Here is a 21,527-nt window from a genome sequence, read left to right as displayed (position 1 = left end):
TTCCTCTGTGATTAAATGATGGAGGTCTGTGAAGGGAGCATTTTCCCCACAGTAGCCTCATTTCCTCCTATTCGGAATACTGTTGATAAGGACAAGATGCTTTGAGCTAGAGCAATGGCTTTGAGGATGAGAAGGGCCAAGGACACCTATCTCAGCCTGACATCACGAAGCTGTTGAAAAAATGCTGAAGCCACTTGTGTCCAAACTCCTTACTAAACAATCAACAAACCTACGAGAAGAGTCTCGTCTGGACTAAAGGGAACTCAAATTTAACATGTCCCAAACTGAGCTCATCCTCTTTCCCCTTCATAAATGGGTTCCTCCTTCAAACTCCCTTCTTGGTCAGGATAGAAACCTGGGTGCCTCTCTGGGCTTGTGCTTCTTCTTGTCTCTCCCAAGTCCAGTCAGTCACCACAGACTGACAGCTCTACCTTCTATAGCTATTCTGACCTCTTTGTTGTGCCTAGTTTACACTAACTGCCTAATGAATGCTGTCTGCTATTCCCAGACTCTTCATGATTGAGCTACTGCTACTGTCTTGTCTTTCACCATCTCAAACCCTCCAGTCCACTGAACTCACCTGACCTACTGGTTATTCTTTTACTTTGGGGCTTTGAATATACTGTCCCTTCTTCCTTAAGTGCCCTGCACTATCTTCTTCCTAATTCGATCTTTTACAGTCTAACCCAAACCCCCTAGAAGACCTTCTCACACCTCAACAAATTGTTCTCTCAGCATGCCCTCTAACTCTCCATGGAAGCCATTATCAGACTACAGTTTAATTATTGGTTTACTTATCAGTTTCCCTCCTTCTAAACCCCACATTCCCAAACCAGATTGTTAATTCCTTAGGAGTAGGATACCATATCTCAAACTTCCCTCCACCTTCCACTCCCTGCCCTTCCTTTGTTCTTTATTTCAATTACTGGTATCATTAAACTAGAAATTTCCACGTCATCTTTAAACCCCACAGCAAACTTCTACCTCTAAAATGTTTGAATCTAGCCTCTCTTCTCTATTCCTAAAGGACTACCTCAATACTTCAGGATCTTAACCTTGATGACTTCAGCTAAGTAGATCTCTTTTCCATTTGGGAACTTGGGAACAGTTCCCTGCAGAGCAGAAAGGTGAAGCTGATTGAAACATGGTTCAAATTTGAACAAAAACCCTGTGGCCATTTGTAAATTGAGTATATTCATGCATTGTAACACATTTTACTTCCTTCTATCCACAAATTAGTAACAAGACCCAACTACTCCAAACAGTACATTGCCGCAGGGTTATTTCATAAGAAAAGTAAGTTGAAGAATTGTTCAGTAGCTCTGGCAAAGCCTTTTTACAACTGAGTAAAGTATAAGTTAATCAATCAGCCAAGCAATCAATAAAATATAACACCAACAGAGCATTCAGTAATAGCTGCTCATTTCAAATAGTCCATGATTCATGAGTCTGGTCAATACATTACAACAATGTAACAAGCATAAAAACACAAGGAGACTAAAAATATTTAGTTGATGCAATGTATCTATTATCAAAACTTACATATCAAGATACCTAGTCCTGGAGAATTCAACAATTGAATTTTTGTAATATGCTGGAAAGCAAGCAGAGTTTGGGTGAAGGTTTTCCATTTGAGTGCCTAATTTTTAAGTATTTAAAAAGGAAGCATGGTCCCATGAATATGCCTGGCCTGCCACTTCCTGGCTTAGTGGTTTAGGCAAGTCACTCGACTTCTGGTTCTTCATCAATAAAGAACAGGTAAAAACTAAACTCTCTCTCCACCCCAGGGTTGTCAGGGAGCTCATAATATGAACACAATTTAAGCACTGCTAAGTTCTCTAGAAAACATAAGATGCCTTTTGCGAAAGAGTCAGTCCTATTCAAACTAGGCAAAAGAAAAGAGATTTTTCTGCAGACTGCTATACAGAAGCTAATGATAAATAAGCTAATTTTAAAATCCTAATTTTAAAATCAGGGCTCCAAATCCAGTTATACATGACCGCTGTTTCAGTCTCAACTTGAAAAGTGGTTTGTAGTATTTTCCTTGAAAATTAATACTTTTGGAAAGTAAAGAAATTTCTCATATTGAACATGGGAAAATTTGAGGCACTGCCAATGAAAAGGGGCCTGACAACAGCCCTGGACTGTGCAAGTCTCCCTAAATACCAGCAAACATAGGCACCTGCAAAGAGGGTCTAAAGGTTGCTCTGCAATGTTGCAATGTTCTATATCCATTTTGGAAGTGAAAGTCTGCTGTCTGTTAGCAGTCAACTGTTCACCAATGCACACAAGCCTTTCTGGCCAAGGTAGTGCCTGGCACTTAAGTGATCATGAAATGTTGCTTGAATTGAAATGAAAAAATGTTACAGACACAACTCCATGAAGGGAAGTGCCATTTTTCCCAGTCTACTTACACGCAGCCATCTTGGATTACAAGTACCAGTGTACCATGAACCTAACTTCTCAGCAGGGGAGCTACTGGGAGCTAAGGGTGGAGCTGAGCAGACAGGTGAAGCTGTATAACACAGAAAGCATGTGGGCTCTAAGGGGCCTTTGCTTTTCTGGTTTTGACTTGCACCCAGAGACTTAGAGAAGAAACATGAAAAGAGAAACATGGAAGAGAGACACGTTGAGCCACTGGAAAATACATATGGCTGAGAAACAAGTGAAGAGGCTGCTCCTAGTCCTTAGCAGAAACAATGGCAGCTGTTATCTTGATTTGTACTTTGATTTTGCATTTTCTTTTTATCCTTTTGTCCCAGATATCTGGGATCAGCCTTACCCACCTTCTTGCTATTCCCTCCCAGAAGGTGCTTTAGATTTGTTTTTAGGTCTCAGCAGCCCCACCTGAAGCCCACTTCTTTTGGCTGGGCATTTGCCCATGAAGGGATGGATAATTTGGGGTGTATTATTGGTAAAATTGTAAAAAATATCCTTTTTCTCCTTTTTTCTCTATGACACTAATTCTATTAGAGATCTATCATGCTTTATTTGCCTTTGTAGGGTGATGGCAGAATCCTGTATAGTTTGGGGTCCCTGGGTGCTCCTCAGTACATGCTAACATTACCTTCTGTGTAGATAAAAAAAATTGTGTGAGTCAACACTTTAAATTTTCTGATTCTCCCCAATTCACATTCCCAAGGTACTACCATAATGATCATTTTAAAATTCTATTTTTTAAAAGTCTTAAATTTAGATTAAATTTAGATAAGAGCTATCTTAAATTCATTTTGCATAAGGTTGGGTGTATATTTCTTTTTTTAATGTGAGTATAAAAATAAAACAGAAAAAAAAAATCCCCATGCTGAGATCTTGCTTTACAACATCCATTAGCAATAAATGAACAGTATGTTCTGTTGACTGCTAATCAAAATTAGAGAAAACATAACCAAATCTATAGTTACATGGGTTCTTTTTCAAATAAATGAATGAGTAAATTGGTTGTTATTTTAATTTAAAATCTACCTGAATAAATTACTTTTGCCTTCTTGCTGAATATATAGACTCCATCAGGCAGATCTCTATTGGTTTCACAAATTAAATCCTTTCACAGGTTAGTAAAAGTGGAAAAAGCACAGATTATAGAATCTCCTTACTAGTTTCCTAAATCACTCAACCTCTTGGTGGTTGGGATTAACGATTTGCATTATATGAGATAATGTGTGAAAAGGACTTAGAACATTGTAGGAGCTCCCACTATGCTCCCTGAAAGAGCAGACACTGCTTTTATACCCACAGGGCAAAGAAACATCCAGAGCCCTCACTAGCAGGGTGTCCAGAAATTAGTGTCCGAAGCTGCTAATCAGAGCCCCTCCCTTTTTTTCCTTCCCCAGAAAAGTAATTTCAAAAGTATAAACCCCAAGATTGGATGACCCCAGGGAATAAGGGCATTTACTGCCCAGTCCTCTGTGGTCATCTGCTCTTGATCCATGAAAAGGAAAGGCAGCAGTCTGACACTTCAGAGATCCCTCCTGGTGGCCTGACACACTACTGGGGGAGTGATGTGGGGAAAGGAGGGATTGGGGTCAAAATAAGGGGGGTGAAATTGTATGGGGAATATAAAAATTAAAAAAATTTAGAAAAAGACAAAGGTGATAGAAACACATAGATATAGGAACCACCCTGGCGGCGCAAGGGGTTAAGATGCAGCACCATGAAGCTATCTGCAGCCACTGCAGCACAAGTTCCATCCCCAGCCAGGGAGGTGACCCACCCGGTGCAGCAGACCTCTCCTGACTAGCCCGCTGCTCCCTTCAGCAGTGTATTTTAGTAGATCTACTTGTTCTGTTCCCCCCTCTGTCTCTGGTGAATCCTCTCACTCCCCATACCTCTGGCCTGTACCGCAGTTCTTGTATGCAGAAATAAATAAATCTTTTTTAAAAAGGTTGTTGTTTTTTTTTTTTTTAAAAAAAAAAAGAAAGACAAAGATATAAAGGTGACCCAGACCCTGCATATTTCCCCAGCATGGTCCCTAAGACCCTGAACCCCCGATGCACTACACACAGAAAATGATTTGCTCCATTCTAGCCAGAGTTGTTTGCTAAATAGGCACAAAGATGCACGTGGAGATATTTCCAGCATTCTCTTGTTCTTCAACAATGGAAACACAAGACTTTATTACTGTGCTTGAATTTATCCATACTCACAAGCATCAATCAGCCAAGTCTTTGGAACATCAATTCACAAATTATCAAAATTTTAAGCATGTTCATACACCTTAATATATTGATTCGTTCTTTGGGAAACCATTTTAATGAACTAATCTAAAACATCAGAAAAGCTTTCCTGGCCAAACACGTTTCTCTGAGTATTTATAAAATTGAAAAACAGGAAATAATCTGTGAGTTATACCTCCATGGGGAAAGGTTAAGTGGGCTATTTTGTGCCTATTAAAAAGGCTATCTACTTAGACTTCTGCTTCTAAAATTCACACCATAGATGTACAAGTGAGTATGTGTGTGCCCACTTCCATGTAAAATTCATGCTGGTTTGCAATAGAAAAAAAGTAAAAATAATTTATATGGCCATTTATTAATGTAACTTTAGTGTAACATCCACATATGAAAAAATTTTGTTTTACAAGTTTCTATATTTTTGCTTTACATCAGCTTGTACTATTTTTAATAATTTAACTATTACTTTAAAAAAGATAAAAATCAGAAATCTGTGAGAGAAGGCAGGCCTCACGCCTGGTCCCTGGGAATGTTCTATGTGGACCATGTCCCATGGTTTACAATCAAAGACATGGAGGGTCTTTCTCCATTTGCCCCCAAAAATGGCATGAGAGGATAGATGCTTGGTGTAGGGATTTCATGCTGCCTCCCATGCATATCAGTGCCCAGCTCATCATTTTTCCCCACCACTTCAGTGCACAGAGTCAGAGCCTTCTCCTCCCCAACTCCAGAGAGTCCCTACCATTGGGTCAGAAGTGACACACAAGACTTGTCATAGTGCCTCCTACCATGCCACATGTGTGAGAGACATTGATGATGCAATAAGAGTTTATCTCGGAGCAAGATTCCTCCATTTCATGTGTTTCTCAATTGTAAGGTGCATCCTGATTTCTGACTATAATGTTAAAAATGGCCTCTCAGAATCTGTGGAATGTTGCCACTGTACTCTCTGGTCTGCAGCAGCCCCTCCTTTCTTTTCCCACATGGCATTCTGTGGTAGCTGCAACCTCACCTACTGTTAAGAAGCCACAGCATACACATATCACTGTGCTGAGACCACTTGGTCCACTTTGCTACATAGAGCAGAGCTGGGATCCAGAAGTCACTGGAAGATGCTGGTAGGTGAGAGGCAGCTCGGGGTAGGAGAGGGGCAGGAGGACGAGGGTCTCTATATAGAGCTTCTCCCCAGTATAAACTCCTAATTTTACTAGTCAAAAGTTTCATGAGAGGGCCTCCCTGGTGGTGCAAGGGGTTAAGACGCAGCACTATGAAGCTATCCGCAGCCACTGCAGCACAAGTTCAATCCCCGGCCAGGGAGGTGACCCACATGGTGCAGCAAACCTCTCCTGCCTTGCCCGCTGCTGCCCTCAGCAGTGTATTTCAGTAGATCTGCTTGTTCTGTTCCCCACTCTGTCTCTGGTGAATCCTCTCACCCTCCCGCAAATCTGGCCTTTACCGCAGTTCTTGTATGCATAAATAAATAAATCTTTAAAGAAAAGTTAAACAAAAGTTTCACGAGAAATAGCCTTCTCAGATTATCAGACTTTCACTTTCTTTCTCCTTTCTACAAGTACCCAAGGGAAAGTTTGAGAATCATTGCTGTGTGAGTGAGCAAGCAAATAACCCCCCTGAGTCTGCTTCCTCACCTTTAAAATAGTCATAATACTTTTTTCACAGGTGACTTGTGAAGAGCGGATAGGGCATCTGTAATGTAGAGCCCAGCATCCAGTGGGGTACTCAATAAATGCTGGCCATTATGACAGCAGTATGGTGATAAGCACGATAGGAAACTGCAAACCTACTAACATCCTTTGGCATGCGTGCTTAATCTGAGTGTAACTTCAACCTGTGAACATGAATCATTTCCAAAATTGCTGGCATCTTCAGATATTTCAGAAGTGCTTCTGAACATTTGTTTTTCCTAAAAGTGAGATGCGCTTAAGATGAAATAAAGTAAGCAAGAGTTCCCCTAGTTGGGTGAACGGGTCACTTAAGAGCCAGCACATTCAGTAGGAGCAACATGGCCTGAACAAAATTCAAGTAGCTTTGGATACTTTATTCGAGCTGCAAATACTCTAGGAAGATACTCCTCAATATCCAGGCGGTACAGTGAGTGGGACTTCTGGCAACTGCAGCCACAAACCCATCAGTGAGTCAGAATTTGGGGAAACAGTTGTCACAAAGCCCCTTAATTCCCCCCTCCCTTTTGTTCAAGCAGAACAGCCAAATTGTATTAATTTGCAGCCTTACCAGAGACTGGCTCTAAAATGACTAATTATCACTCCTTTACTAATAGAATCACACTTTTACATGCCAAAATCTCAAACTAGGATAAAATCTGGTTGAATGAAAGTGGAGTGACATGGAGTAGACTTGGTTTTCCAAGTCTCTGACCTTCCTGCTCCTCTTACTGATGAGACAGACCAGGCTACAGAGAGTTAAAAGACCAAGAAGTAAAAGGACTATCTCCCTGCATAATCAGCCCAAGAATTAGCAGCAGTTGTTGACATGGGCCTTCTGGAACTGCCTGGATCTGGATTTCCAGCCTGCAACTTATTCTTTATTTATTTATTTAAATATTTAATACATTTTATTTTATATAATTCTAACATCATTTTTCATTTTTGCACAATGTATGCATTTTCATTTTGGTTATATTCCCCATACAATTGCACCCCCCCTATTTTGACCCTAATCCTTTCTCTCCTTCTCTCCCACTCCGTAGTGTGTCTCTGGTTTATAGTTGCTTGTTAATTTTGATTTTTTTCTTTATTATAATTAGTCTTTTCCTGGTCCCTTATTTAGGTTTTCTAAATTCCTGCTATGAGTGAGACCATCCGGTATTTTTCTTTTTCTTTCTGGCTTATTTCGCTGAGCATGATCCCTTCCAGCTCCATCCATGTTGCTGCAAACTGTATGTGTTTATCTTTTTTGATTGCTGAGTAATATTCCATGGTGTATATGTACCACATCTTCTTGATCCAGTCATCTATTTTTGGGCATTTGGGTTGTTTCCAAAGCTTAGCTATTGCAAACAGTGTTGCTATAAACATAGGTGTGCAGGTGCCCTTTTGAATTAATGTTTCTGTGTCCTTTGGGTAAATACCTTTGCAACTTATTCTGAAGGAAAAGCAAGAACCTAGGTTCAGACTGGAGCAAACTGATTGAGTAAGATGTGTGAAATTACATTTGGAGGACAGGGTTGCTGTTAGAAACAGACCTGAAGGGAAATGATGTAAGAAATAACAGGGTCCAGTCATCTGGGATGATTTTGTGCAGGCAATATCTCTCCACGAAGGCAAGATGCATAAATAGACATATTTAATATTTAATAACTAAAGAAGAGGACATAAAATGTAGCCACACTTTCGTTCAACAAACACCTATTAATTAACTACCAAGAACTAATTTTTGAGCTGTGCCTTAGGAATTCCAAGATGATTAAAGCATGCTTTGCCCTTAAGAGGCTTGCATTCTTGAAGACTAAAGCAAAGAGATGCACATAAAAGGAAATTCACCCAAACCAAGGGCAGTGGAAACCCCAGGAGAGTGTGGCTTCTACTGGGACTGGGGTGGGGAAGGAGGAACAGGATCAGCTTCACAGAGAAATTGACTTGGAGCCAAGTCTCAAAAGAAGAGTAAGTATTTATTAGGCCACCTGACAAGCTGGTTAATCCTTGTTCCTTCTTAGAAGTCTGAAGTGTGTAGAGACTGCACTTAAAGAGAAAAGTCTCTTTCCTCAGAACACATGTGGTCTGTATATGTCCACAGTGAGAAACACTTGGCATAATCAAGATGGTCTACAAGAGAGCGGATGTGTGGTTCCCAGAAATAGCCCATCAGGGTCAAAAGCTCACCCCATGTGGGGTCAGAGGAAACTCTACTGTGACCACTCCCTGTCAATACCCAACAAGGTCCTGTGGCTTTGAGTGAAATGCCAGGGTGGGCGTTGGGAATGAAGGCACCTGTTAACAGGGACTGTAACCACCATTGGCACTGGGGGCTTTGCAACAACAATGGCCAGGTGCTGAGGCTGGGAACACAGAGGGCTGGGACTCCGCAAAGCCGACCAGCAAGCCCTGATTGGTAAGCAACTTCCATCCTGTGGCCTCTAAGGCTTTCATGACCTGACCCTCAGCTGTGTGAGCAGTTGGTACCCACTGTCAAACATTCCTTCACTCTTCATCTGCTCTTCACTGGTCAACATCTGCTAAATACTTTCCATACAATTATATTGCCGCCTCGCACCTTATACCCTCTGTAGAGTGAAATGCGCCTTCTTCTGAGCTTCTTGAGTAGTCGCAAACCCACACAGAGGAGTGGTGAGAGCTGAGAGGTGCTCTGAGGCAGCACATGCGCCTCACATTCAGCCATGGCCAGAAAGAACAATAAATAAAACCAGGAAGACATGAGAGAAGAGTGTTTTAAGACACAAGGAGTGGTTAGTTTCCTCTCTGATGTTGAGAGATGTGTAAAGAGATGATGACAATATGGAAACCATGAAAGAAATTGGGAAGAGCATTTTGGTAAAGTAGTAAGGAAAAATCAGGAGTTTTGTTGGGCTGAGAAGTGAAAAGGCGATAAAGACTTAGGAAAGTGTGAACAACAAAGACATGAAAAAACATAAAACTCTTTGAGATGCCTGGCTATGAAAGGAGGCAGAGAAATGAAATAGTAGTTGGAGAAGACATGGGATCCTAGGACTTCTGGGGTATTTTTATGATAGAAAATACAGAAGGCACAGCCTTCTCCCCATCCTGGACCCCTGACAGCCTCCTCAACGGTGCCCCTGTTCCCCATCCTCTTGGTTGGATGTCTGCGCTTTCCCATCTTCCACTGTACTCCTGGGTTTGCCTGCCCTGAGAAATGCACATCACTTGTTCATTTGGCTCCTACAACTCAACTCTTGAGGGTTGATGGAGAAGGTTACAAATCTGCGAAGAAATGTGTGTTTTCTAAGCTGGACCTTTATGTTGCTGGGCAATCTTTTCATCCACCCACATGTGTTCCCCACTACACTCCCCCTGCACTTGTCTCCAGCCTCTTCCATATCCTCAGTTATCAGTCTTGTTCTTGCTCCTCTGTATTTTCTGGTATGTTTCAGGCCAGGCTGTAATCTAGTATTTATTTCTTAAAGTGTGGTCTGCAGAGCACCTGTATTAAATCTACCTCGGTGCTTGCTGAAAATACAGGGTCCTCCACCTCAACTCCTAACCCTCTTTGACACATAGACTCAAAATCAAGGGCAAGGAGATTCTGATGTTCACTGCATCTCCTGTGAGGGAGATATTGCTATTAAAATGAGAATTATATGTAGAGCAGTCTATGTGAACTGTCTCTCACCTTCATTTCTTGTTCATACTATTTTTACCAGTTCCTTTGCTTTTTTCATATCTTAGAAATCTTCTTCCTGTCCTTGATTAACACTAAGTCCCCTTTGAAAAGTGCCTCTGGGGGATCCCTGGTGGCCTAGGGGTTAATTAAATCTCAGTGCTATCATCTCTAGAGCCTGAGTTTGATCCCCGGCCAGGGAGTTGACCCACATGGTGCAGCTGACCTATCTTGTCTTGCTCGCTGTTTCCCTTAGCAGTGTATTTCAATAGATCTGCCTGTTCTGCTCCCCACTCTGTCTCTGGTGAATCCTCTCACTCCCTACACCTCTGGCCTATATCCCAGTTCTTCTATGCAAAAAAAGAAAGTAAAGATCATAAAAAAATTAAAAGTGCCTTTGATTTAGACCCTTCGGTTTTCCTCTCACACTCTGATCTATCAATTAATAATGATGATGATGATAGTGGTAGTTATAATGGCTATCATTTACTGATCAATTAGTAGGAATCAACTACTTACTTTGATAAGTCTTTTTTATTGTTTCATCTAAGCTTCGAATATTTCTTTTACCTTTTCTCTTTCTCTGGAATTCCCATTATACAAATGCTACAGTTTTATTATTGTACCACAGTTCTTAACAATTCTATTCTGGTTTCTTTGGGGGTTTTTTCCATTCTTTTTCATTCTTTTTCTTTTTTACTCTGCTTTTCATTTTGGAAAGTCTCAATTGACATATTTCCAAGCTTGCTGGTTCTTTCTTTGGCATTGTCCAATCTATTGATGAGCTCTTCAAAGTTATTTTCATGTCTGTTACAGTGTTTTTATTGCTAGCATTTCCTTTTCATTCTTTGCTAGAATTTCAAACTTATATTACCATCTGTTCTTGCATGTTGTCCAGTTTTTCATTAGAGTTCTTACCATATTAATCACAGTTATTTTAAATTATCAACCTAGTAATTCCAAAGTCTCTGCCATATCTGAACCTGGTTCTAATTGTTTCTTTAGACTGTGTCTTTTCTGGACTTTTAGCATGACTTGTTACTTGTTGTGAACAAGTAGACTTATCTATGGGATAACAGAAACTGAAATAAGAGGCCTTTAGTGTGAAGTTTGTCTGGGTAGGAGTTAGGCTGTTTTTAATGTTTACTGTAGCCTTAGGTGTCAGACTTCAATTTCCTCCAGCATCTTTATTTTTGTCTCATCTATTATCTTTGGTTTTCTCTAAAAACTCCTTTTTAAATAGAGTTGTGCCTTGAAAACTCTCTCAGTTCTAATTCACTGTTATTATGCTGGAGCTCTGTTGATGTGGTGCTGGTATCGGGAAGGCAGAGCATTCTACAATCTTATGATTAAATCTCGATTTTTGTTTTTTCTTAAACAAAGCCAGAGTCTCTGGGATGTGACCTTTAGAAGAGTTTCTTAGTCTTTTTTTTTACTCCCCTCCTGTGTGAAGGGAAGGCTAAAGAATGCTGGGTTAGGCTAATTTCCCCTCCTCAGGTCAGATAAAGCTCTGGTAAAGTAGTTTTCCTGGAGGTCTGGTCTTTATTGGAGATATGCTCCAATGGCAGATCTATATGAAGAATGTTCTGGATATATTTCAAAGTAGTTACTTCTCCCCTCTGTTTGCCTGAAGTAGGAGGGGATTTTTCTCTGTTCTTCACTTTGAGAACCTGTCGGGGCTCTTAGAGAAGAAATTCGTGAAAGGGTGAGATTCCCCTAATGGTGGGTTCCTAGTCCACACTCTATCACCAGCTCCTCATCAGTTACCATTTCTGTGTTCCTATCAAGTGCTGTCTCTGGTAGCTTCTGCTCCTGATGATTCCCAGCAGGGCCTGTGTCTCCAGTCTGAGGGTGAGGAAGGGTAGTTGCCTTTTAACTTCAATTTCCTGGTCATTTAATTAGCGTTGTTGGTTTTCAATTTTTCATTTTTTTTTCTTGTGAGATCATGAGTGATGACTTCGAAGCTCTACATATCTTAGTGGAGATTGGAAATCTTTATCTAATCTTTACAAGATCTTTACAATTCCTCACGTTAGTATTATTCCAAATTGACAGCAAAGAAACCGAAGCTCTCAAAGGTTAAATTAAGTGGCCCCAAGGTTTTGCCAGCAGTGAAAGATGAAGAGTCCATTACTAAATTGATAAAACTAAACTGGGATGCAGGCGAAGTCCTATATATTAGGATCTAGAAAGACAGTAGCTCAAGTATAGTTGCTCTGGAGAGAGGCCAGGAAGTTTGTGTGTGTCCTCAACATGGGTACACATGAAGAAGGCCTGGGATATTGGCTGACTCTGGGAGGGAAAGGATTTGAGAGTAGGACCAGACCCTTATCTTTACCAGAGTCAGTGTTATTTCATTGTCAAAAAGAACAACTTGTTTTATGTTGAATTTCAAAATGCACACCTAAGAAATTGGCGGCTCTTTATTAAAAGACTACTATGTGCCAGGCACTGTGACCGTGCTGAAGAGACACAGTGTTGAACAAAGTAATGTCTCTGCGCTCATGGAATTGACATCATAGTGGGGGAAAGAGCTAATAAGCCAGCAAACAAATAGGTCAGGTGGTAAGTCAAATGAAGAAAACCAAAGCAGGGTAAATGGGATTAAGAGTAATAGGGGTGGGCCTCCCCTGGTGGCTCAGAGGTTGAGCGCTGGGCTGCGAGGCTGCCCGCAGTCTCTGCAGCGCCGGTTTGTTCCCCGGCTGCCGGCGAGGGTCCCACCAAAAAAAAAAAGACCTTATTAAAAAAAAAAAAAAAGAGGGCATTGAGAAAAAAAAAAAAAAAAAAAAAGAGTAATAGGGGTGTTGGGCCTCCCCGGTGGCGCAGCGGTTGAGCGCTGGGTTGTGAAGCTGCCCGCAGCCTCTGTGGCGCCGGTTGGATCCCCGGCTGCTCCCCGGCCACCGGAGGAGGGTCCCACTTGGCGCGCAGACCTCTCCTGCCGCCCGCTGCTCCCCTCAGCAGTGTACTTTAGTCCTTCTGCCTGCTCTGCTCCCCGCTCTGGCTCTGGTGAATTCTCTCACCCTCCCGCGCTTCTGACTGTACCCAGTGCTTGTATAAACAAAACAAACAAACAAATAAATAAAACATGCCTCTATTAAAAAAAGAAAAGAGTAATAGGGGTGTTGTCTTGTAAATTATGATTAGAAATGGACTCTTTGACAAAAACAATGTTTGAGCAAAAGCCTAGAAGAAATGAGGGTGCAGCCTCATAAGTATCTGGGAGAAGAGCATCATGAGCAGAGGGAAGAGGAAATACAGTGTGATAATATAGCTGTGACAAAGGATAAAAATATCTCTGTTCTTACAGACATTGTCATAACTACATTCTCACATCCTCTAACATGACTTGCACATAGATGGTTTAATGAATATTTGTTGAATGAAAAAAGTTTTCTTTATAAAAATATATGTCGCTAAATTATTCATAATATTTTAAAAATTTACGTAAGTATACCATAAGCTACTGTTTAAATAAACTATGATCTATTTGCTCTTTGGATTTAACTCTATTTTAAAAAAGCAAACAGATGACTAAAGTGTTTGTAAAACCCGAGTTAAGATCTATCACATAAAGTAGTTAGGTCTGTGGCGGAGGCTCATTATTCTTTTTTTTTTTTTTTTTAAAGATTTATTTATTTATACAAGCACTGGGTACAGTCAGAAGCGCCGGAGGGTGAGAGAATTCACCAGAGCCAGAGCGGGGAGCAGAGCAGGCAGAAGGACCGAAGTACACTGCTGAGGGGAGCAGCGGGCGGCAGGAGAGGTCTGCGCACCATACAGGACCCTCACCCGGTGGCTGGGGATCGAACCGGCACTGTAGAAGCTGCGGGCAGTTTCTCAACCCAGCGCTCAACTGCTGCGCCACAGGGGAAGCCCTCGTTATTCTTATTTTAAAGATGCGGGAAAGACTATATATTCAGGGATCTTTTCTCTGGTCATTAAAGATGAAGGAATTACAAGCTCCTACTGTGACTTATTGGTATGTTTAAGCTACTTCATATATACATGATAAAAGTTCTTTGGGGCAGTAAAAGTTATACATTGTCTGCTAAACAATTCCATCATGTATTTGAAAATGATTTCCAGGCATTTAGAAAATTAGATGTGGAAACAATACTAGTTCCCATGCAAGAGAGCATGAGGCCAACCAATGCCAGCAAATGAGTGGGCAGGCCAGAAATCACAGCAGCAGTCATCCATCAACTTGGACAACATTTATCAACTGGCCAGTGTGCCAAGCCTCAGCGAGGCCGTGGGAATACAGGGATGGCTGCAGCCCAGATTTCTGCCTCTTTGCTGAATCTTGTAGGGGAGTAGGGTAGAACACATCAGGGCCACCCAGTATGTGTAGCGTTAGACTAAGAGGGATGTGCCAAGTGTTGGAGAGGTCAGAGATCAGGTTGCAGGCACAGATTCTAAGAGGGATGATATAAAATAAGATGTGGGTGTCAGGGGCCCAAAGAAAATGACATAGGTACGGCTGAGACCTGCTGGATGAAGCCTCTGTGTGATGACAAACTGGCTATGATCCCTGCAGTGACCCAGAAAGCATTTCAGGGAACCAAGGAATCTATTCCAGTCATCTTTCCCACACATCTGTCCCTGGAGCTTCTAGAGATACTGAATAGAGAAAACAGCACAGAATTCAGATTTTTTAATCCTTGCTCACGGCTGTACGGGCTGTGTACTGTGCCCTTTGTCACATTTCTAATTCACTCCGTATTATTTGACCTGTAAGAGGGCGATAATAACAGTGCTTACATCATGGGATGGGTCTGAAACTGACAGGAGATTAATACATGTATTTCTCCATATGACAAATATTCACTGAGCACCTATTGAATGGCAGGCACTGCACCCAGGACTAGGTGTGCTGTTGTCAAAGAAACAGATGTCCCTGATCTCATGGGAGAGAGAGGGAAGTAAAGTAAACAAAGCAACCAAATTAGTTAGTACCTGGAGGAGATAACCATGATCTCCTCTGTCTGCCATTCTCCAGATGTGGAGTCTTTGCCAAGGTTTAATTTAAACTCCATTTTCAGGGGCGCTGCTGTGTGGGAGTAGGTCAAAAGCCAGTAATTGAGTCCAGCCAACCACCCAGCACCCATATGGAACAGAGTTTTGTTTTTATTTACTGGGTATCGTGTATCCAGCAATGCTTTCGTTTTTTACTTACTTTATAGCCTTGCCAATCACACTACAATGAAGGGAGAATTAGGGAAGCCTGTTTCTTCCCTCCCTTGGTATTCAAACAGCTGGTCATTATACCTAAGATGACACATCTGCTCCGGTCTGCAGAGGAGTGGGGTTTGTGAGTGATGTGACACAGGCACAAGGGAACCCTAGTTTGCAGTTCAGATGGAAGAGGCGACAATGGGCAGCGTGCTGGGCATTTATCTCATCTGATATCCAAAACATCCTTTATCATCTCTATTTTAAAGATGAAGGAATGAAGTTTGAGAGAAATTAAGTGATTTCTTCATTTAGCTGGTAGAGACAAAATCTGAGCCCTGGTCTGCTGACTCCAAAACTCACATTCTTTCTACACAGCCACGGTATATTCTGAATAGACAACTAAGCTAGAATTGGAAGAATAATGAGATATGTGGGTTTTTTTAAATAGGAAGGTCATTCTAAAAAGTAGATATATTTTCTGTTGTCTTTAAAATCTGTGTGCACACTACTGACTCAGTCAAATTCTAAATGACCAGCTCAGAAATAGCGGGGCCAATAGATAACATAAATGTGTGTGTGTGTGTGTGTGTGTGTGTGTGTGTACGCAGAGCCTTCAATTACTTGATTCTTGAAATTAATAATAAAGACATACTCATAGATGCTGACAAAGATTTATGTGCTAGGTGCTCATTGCAGTGTTTTAGATGGATTAAGAATTCCATAAAACAGTCTAGCTTCTTTGTTCATGCTTTTATGACGCATCCTAAGACCTCATTTCTGTGGTCCTATCTCATGGATGGCTCATTCTGAACTTATGTACACGCAAGTAAAAAAACATAAGGTATTTTGCTGTTGTTAGTTTAATATGCTATCACAATTCCAAATCGCTCTTATTGCTACTGAGCACCTGGTTATTTGGATCTAAGTACGTGACTTTCTGTGATCCTCCACTAGCTTTCATCTTGTAGCCTTGGACTATCGATTTGGCCTGCCTAAATTCTGTGATGTCCAGTTCTGATATGGAAATATCAGTGGGCGTGGCTACCATTGCTGACTTATTCAGGTTGTTGAAAGGAGTGCTGAGTGCAGTTTTTTTCAGGATGGGGTGGGTCGGGACTGGGGTAACCTTTGCAACCTATATCAAAAATTTTTAAATGTTCCTATCTCTTGCATTTGTAATTACATTTTTGGGAATCTATTTTAGCAAAATAATACTAAATAAGAAGAATTTTGTGCAAGACACAGTTTTTACTCCATTATTTATCATGCTGAACAGCAGACTGAAAAACTCTAATATCTTATAAAGGGTATGGTTAAGTTAGATGAGTATAACAAGAAAAAGGTTTCCTTTGAGCTAAGAGAGTTGCTAAGAACACGCTTGCAGTAGCATTTTATTTCTGGAAAAGTGTGTCAAAACTTTCAGCTTCTCTCATGACTCAGACCCATTCGATACTAGTAAATATTTATTGTTCATGAGATAATGAAAATAGTTTAGAAGCAGGTGATTAAGGATACAGGATACTTAGTTATTAAGAGATACCTGCTTGTATAGTATTAATAGAGGGTTTTCTCAGGCAAACATCACTTTATAATGAAGCTTTCTGCCTTTGGCCAGCAGACTGTTAACTAAAGTACTTGATACCTATAGGCCTTAAATTAGAAATCAAATAAAGCATGACACTATAAATTAGCAACTCAAAATTCTGTAGATAAATATCTGAGTGCCTGTCTATGGAACAGAGTTCAAGGTGCTGGGGATATAACACCAAATAAGGCAGATTAAAAACCCCTCCTCGTGAGGCTTATAATTTAGTGGAAGAGGAGGATAATACTCAAATCAACCAGTAAAAGAATAGCACATCAAGTGCCAATAAAAGCAACAGGAAAGAGAGTGGAACTGCTGGGTAGGGATGGGGTGAAGATCGGGGTGGTCACCCAGGAAAGGGACATCTGAGCAGAGGCCTGAAGGAGGTAAATGAATGAGTGGGCTGTTGGCTGGGCCATGAGCATTCCAGGGAGTCATTCATTTTCAGCAATGCAACTGTAAAGGTTTGCGGCATCGCTTTTGTACAGTGTTCCAACCCTACATTCCTTGTCACTTTCAATTACCATGAGAACATGCAGTTAGCTCATCAAAGAGAGAATCTTGTGTCTCTCCCTTCTGGCAGCCAGAGTCAGATACTCCAGTCTCTCCAAAATCTGCCACACTGGACCCACTGCTGGTAGCAGAGGTGTTAGCATGCCCAGACACCCGCCCCCACCCTTGGATCCCTATCAGGCTGAATGCAGGCATCATTTTCTTTCATTGTGGCAGAATATACATACTCTAAAATCTACTTGTTTAACTGTTTTAAGTGTGGAGTTCAGTGACACTAACTGCATTCGTTGTGTGCAGTCATTATTACTATCTCCAGGACTGCTCATCATCCCAAACTATGTATTGTTTACAATGAATTGTTCCCCAAGAATAATTTTCTATTTCCTGCTCCCCCACACTCCCTGGCAACCATGGCTTTGACTGCTCTAGGTACCTTCTATAAGTGGGTACTTGTCTGTGACTGAATTATTTCACTTAGCATGATATTTCACATTTCATCTGTGTTATACCATGAATCCAAATTTCCCCCCTTTTGAAGGAGGAATAATATCCCATTGTCTGCGTGGACCACATTTTGTTTATCCCTGTGTCCATCAATAGACTTAGGGGTTGCTTCCACCTTTTGGCTATTATGAATAGTGCTGCTCAACATGGGTGTACAAATTTCAGTTCAAGTTCCTGCTTCCAATTCTTTCAGTTATATACCTCTAAGCATTATTTTTTTAAAGATTTATTTATTTATGCATACAACCCCTGGGGTACAGGCCAGAGATGCAGGGGGTGAGAGGATTCACCAGAGACAGAGTGGGGAACGGAACAGGCAGATTGACTGAAGTACACTGCTGAGGGGAGCAGCGGGGGAGACAGGAGAGGTCTGCCTCACCATGGGGGTAACTCCCTGGCCGGCTGGGAATCGCACTCATCGCACTCATGCTGCAGATTGCTTCATAGTACAGTGCTTAACCCCTTGCACCACCTTGGAGGCCCCACCTCTAAGCATCATTTTAAGCAGTAAATCTTGTTGGGGTGATGATTAAGATTACAATCTTTCCATCTTTTCAGGATCTTTACTTCTCCTACTGCTCAGGAATCCAGATCTCTCAGCTGCCTAAATCTGATAAATCATCTAGACCTCCAGGTAAATTAGTACAACGAGGGGCTGTGTCTGAGTTCTTTATGAGCTGAACGCCTGCATGAATCTTCCCTTCCCTATAATGACAACCAATATACTGTGCAAACATAACTGGGTAGGAGCTTGTTTCGTACTACAACAAAGCAATTTAGTTTCTGCAACCAGATACCTGATAGAGAAGACTGACCTTACTATTTACCAGCCATTTGGAAAAGTTATTTAATCTCTCTAGTTTCAATTTCCCATTTTAATAATTTTCTATTTATAAAATAGGGATAATAGGTTCTATCTACTTAGAGAATTGTTTTGAGAATTAAATTAAGGAAGTATATAAGAATTAAATTAAGATGAGATAAGTTAAGGTAAAGTAAAGCACTTAGTCTCCTGTCTGGAAGATGGTAAGGACCCAGTACATATTGGCTATTATTATTATTATTATTGAGTGACTTCCTGAGATTCACGCCAAGAGTTCTTGCTTTCTAGGTACATGAGCATGGAAGGAACTGACCCACTAAACAGAAGCATAAAATTTTAAACAATGGACATTTTTTTAAAAATCACAAGATTCAAAATTACAACCTGGCCTCAAGGAATTTAAAGATACCTTGGATGGGGAAGCTATTTGGGGGCGGGATCTTCTGTGGAACCCATAAATTGAACAAGAGTCTTCTGTAGCCAGCTATGAATTTAAGTATTTCTCTTCTAGAGGTTTTTTCTTCTGAGTTTGCAAATGCCAGAAAAAAAAAAATAAAAAGGATTCCAGAACAATGGAAAGTTGAAATGAGAAGTGGTCACAGCAAATTTGGTCAGGATCTCCCCAATCCCTCTGAGACATATTCTGACAACATGCCAGCCTCTTTCTAAACCTCTGCAAGGGGATGATGTTCCCGCCACGTCCCTTGGAAAAATATTCCACAGTGAAACATGATTCACTGTCAGGGCCCTTGACTTTGAGATTCCCTTTCTTCTCTTGACCTACTTTTGTCTTGCTGTGCCCTTTTGTAAAGTCAAACGAAGCTTCCCCTGGAGGAGGTTGCTCTACGAGGACTGACATTTAAAGACCATTACCACCTCTTAAACCTGGCCCTGTTCATTTAGCCAAGCAAAGCATGTTTAATTCTTTTAATCTTCCCTCATAAATCAATCTCTTCATTCCCTTAATAGTCCTTCTTCTGTACTTTGAACTCCCTCCAATCTGGCCATCCTAAGCTCTTGTTCCATGTACACTTGAGAATTGCCAATCACAAAATAGCTATGCAGGGAAAACAGGCAGCCCCCAGCACTCTCACCAGGATGCAGTCTGCTGCCCCAAGGCACAGCACCAGGAGCCCAGAGGAGCACAGAGGAGAGCACCAAGATGGCTGTGCAATGTGGGCCTGCCGGGGGGCGGGTCAGTTCTGATGGCCTTAAGATAGACTGAAGCGTCTGTGACCTACTCCATTGTGGGTCTTTCACAGTATCGTGGCCAGCCCAGTCGGTGGTCATGGGAAAGGCACGAGAGTCACCTCAACACTTGTGCTTCTCCCTTCACTCAGTTTCCTCTGTATTCACCTTTTACTTGGTTTCTTCCTGCTTATCAGGGTAAGGTAGGGCCACTGGATAAGCCCAGAAGGGGTCTTACCTGGAAAGTCCCAGCATGGTCTTCTTCCTTATCACCCTCTCTGTTTTCCTTGAGGGCAATTAATGTGAATCCTCTAAAGTAGGAGGGAGTAGCAGCTGAAAGTGTCACTGTGGAGAGAAGAAAATAAATTATATGCATAGGAATCAAATGTCATCCATTTGCCAAATGGATGGACATAAGTTTTCTATCAACATCCCAGACCTATGGGTAGAAGGGGAAGTGGACAGTAGAAAAGGCTTGTCCAGTTGAGTAGTGAAATTTCCACTCACTCTGTGTGGCTCTCTCTTCATTTTAGAACCTGCTAAATGTTTGAACTCTTATCTCATTATTTCTTGAAATAACCAAAAGTATGGTGAACTGTCTCCCAGGAACCACAATTTGATACAGACAGTCCATGATCAGAACCTCCAATCTTAACAGTTATCTAATATTATACTTCCATGAGATTGTCCCAAGAGAAGTCTAACTGTTCACAGCACAGACTCCTATAGAATGCTCTTTGTGGCACAGGTTGTATTCTCCAAAACACATTTTCTTTTTCTTGTGGACACTAACTGCCAGTCTTCCTTGCAGTTAGGTCTGCTTGCACCCCAGTTCTGCCAGTAGAAAGGCAGGACAGATATCTTGCATGACACTTTAAGCCTTTGATACAGTATAAGCAAAAGAAATTGTGATCCAATATGGTAAGAGTTGCCCCATGTACTGTTTGAACAGGTGGACCAAATCATGGACTGGTGAGCTCTGTCCCAACATCCTGTCCAAACAATTTGGCCCACCACACTGACCATAAGGTGCTATGCTAGACAAAAGCATTAGATCTTGACTAATGATTATCTCACAATTTCCTGGGGGGAGAAGGCCAAGAGCCCACACGGTAGTTGGAATATAACCTGCCTGCTCATGCCCAGACACAGCCTAACCCAGAACAATCTATGATGTTGTTCTCTTCTTCCCTGCCTCATGGACTTGTAAATGTCTCCTCCTAACTCCATTCATGGAGCCAGGCTAAATTCTCCTTTCTGGCACTGGTTTCCTCATGCATGAGCCTCTAACAAAGCTTTATCTGGTTCAACTACACCTAGCTCTCTCTGGTGAATTCTTTCCCTAGAGGACACACTCTTTTGTGTTGGGAGCCTGTTACTCTTGGCACATAGAAGCTTTCCTCATGATTATTCCATCTTCTTCTACCTTTGCCTGCTGAGTGGAGGGAATCCATCAAGGATGCTTGTGTCCCAAGAGAAAACAGTAGACCTACATGATGGGCTTCTGAATAATCACAAACAGAATCACTCATCTACCAGAAACATCCATATTGCACTTTGCATAAACTGGAATAATCTTCTATTTTGCTTGCTTAAAATTGGCTGACTTTGGAATCTATGTCATATTTTTTCTTCCCAAATCTACCCAGAGAACCATGTTTTCATTGAAATCTAGCTCAAAGGACTTGTCAACAATTATGCTCATCTCTCCTTTGTATGATCCAGTCTTCTGAGT

At 41.4% G+C, this 21,527-nt stretch overlaps 1 protein-coding gene across 1 annotated transcript in view; it reads right to left on the bottom strand.

Annotated features, from left to right (window-relative positions):
• The window catches only part of SPON1 (spondin 1), a 242,174-nt gene that overhangs the window by 202,222 nt on the left and 18,425 nt on the right, over nucleotides 1-21,527 (bottom strand). Inside the window, exon 2 of the mRNA XM_054699388.1 lies at nucleotides 20,031-20,137. Coding sequence (XP_054555363.1) covers nucleotides 20,031-20,137 — 107 coding nt within the window. The remainder of the gene's footprint in view (nucleotides 1-20,030; nucleotides 20,138-21,527) is intronic.

Source organism: Talpa occidentalis, unplaced genomic scaffold (genome assembly GCF_014898055.3).
Source record: "Talpa occidentalis isolate TD23 unplaced genomic scaffold, MPIMG_talOcc4v2.1 talOcc4.3, whole genome shotgun sequence".
Classification (NCBI taxonomy): domain Eukaryota; kingdom Metazoa; phylum Chordata; class Mammalia; order Eulipotyphla; family Talpidae; genus Talpa; species Talpa occidentalis.
The sequence above is the reverse complement of the archived record's forward strand: the minus strand, read 5'-3'. Positions and strand labels throughout refer to the sequence as shown.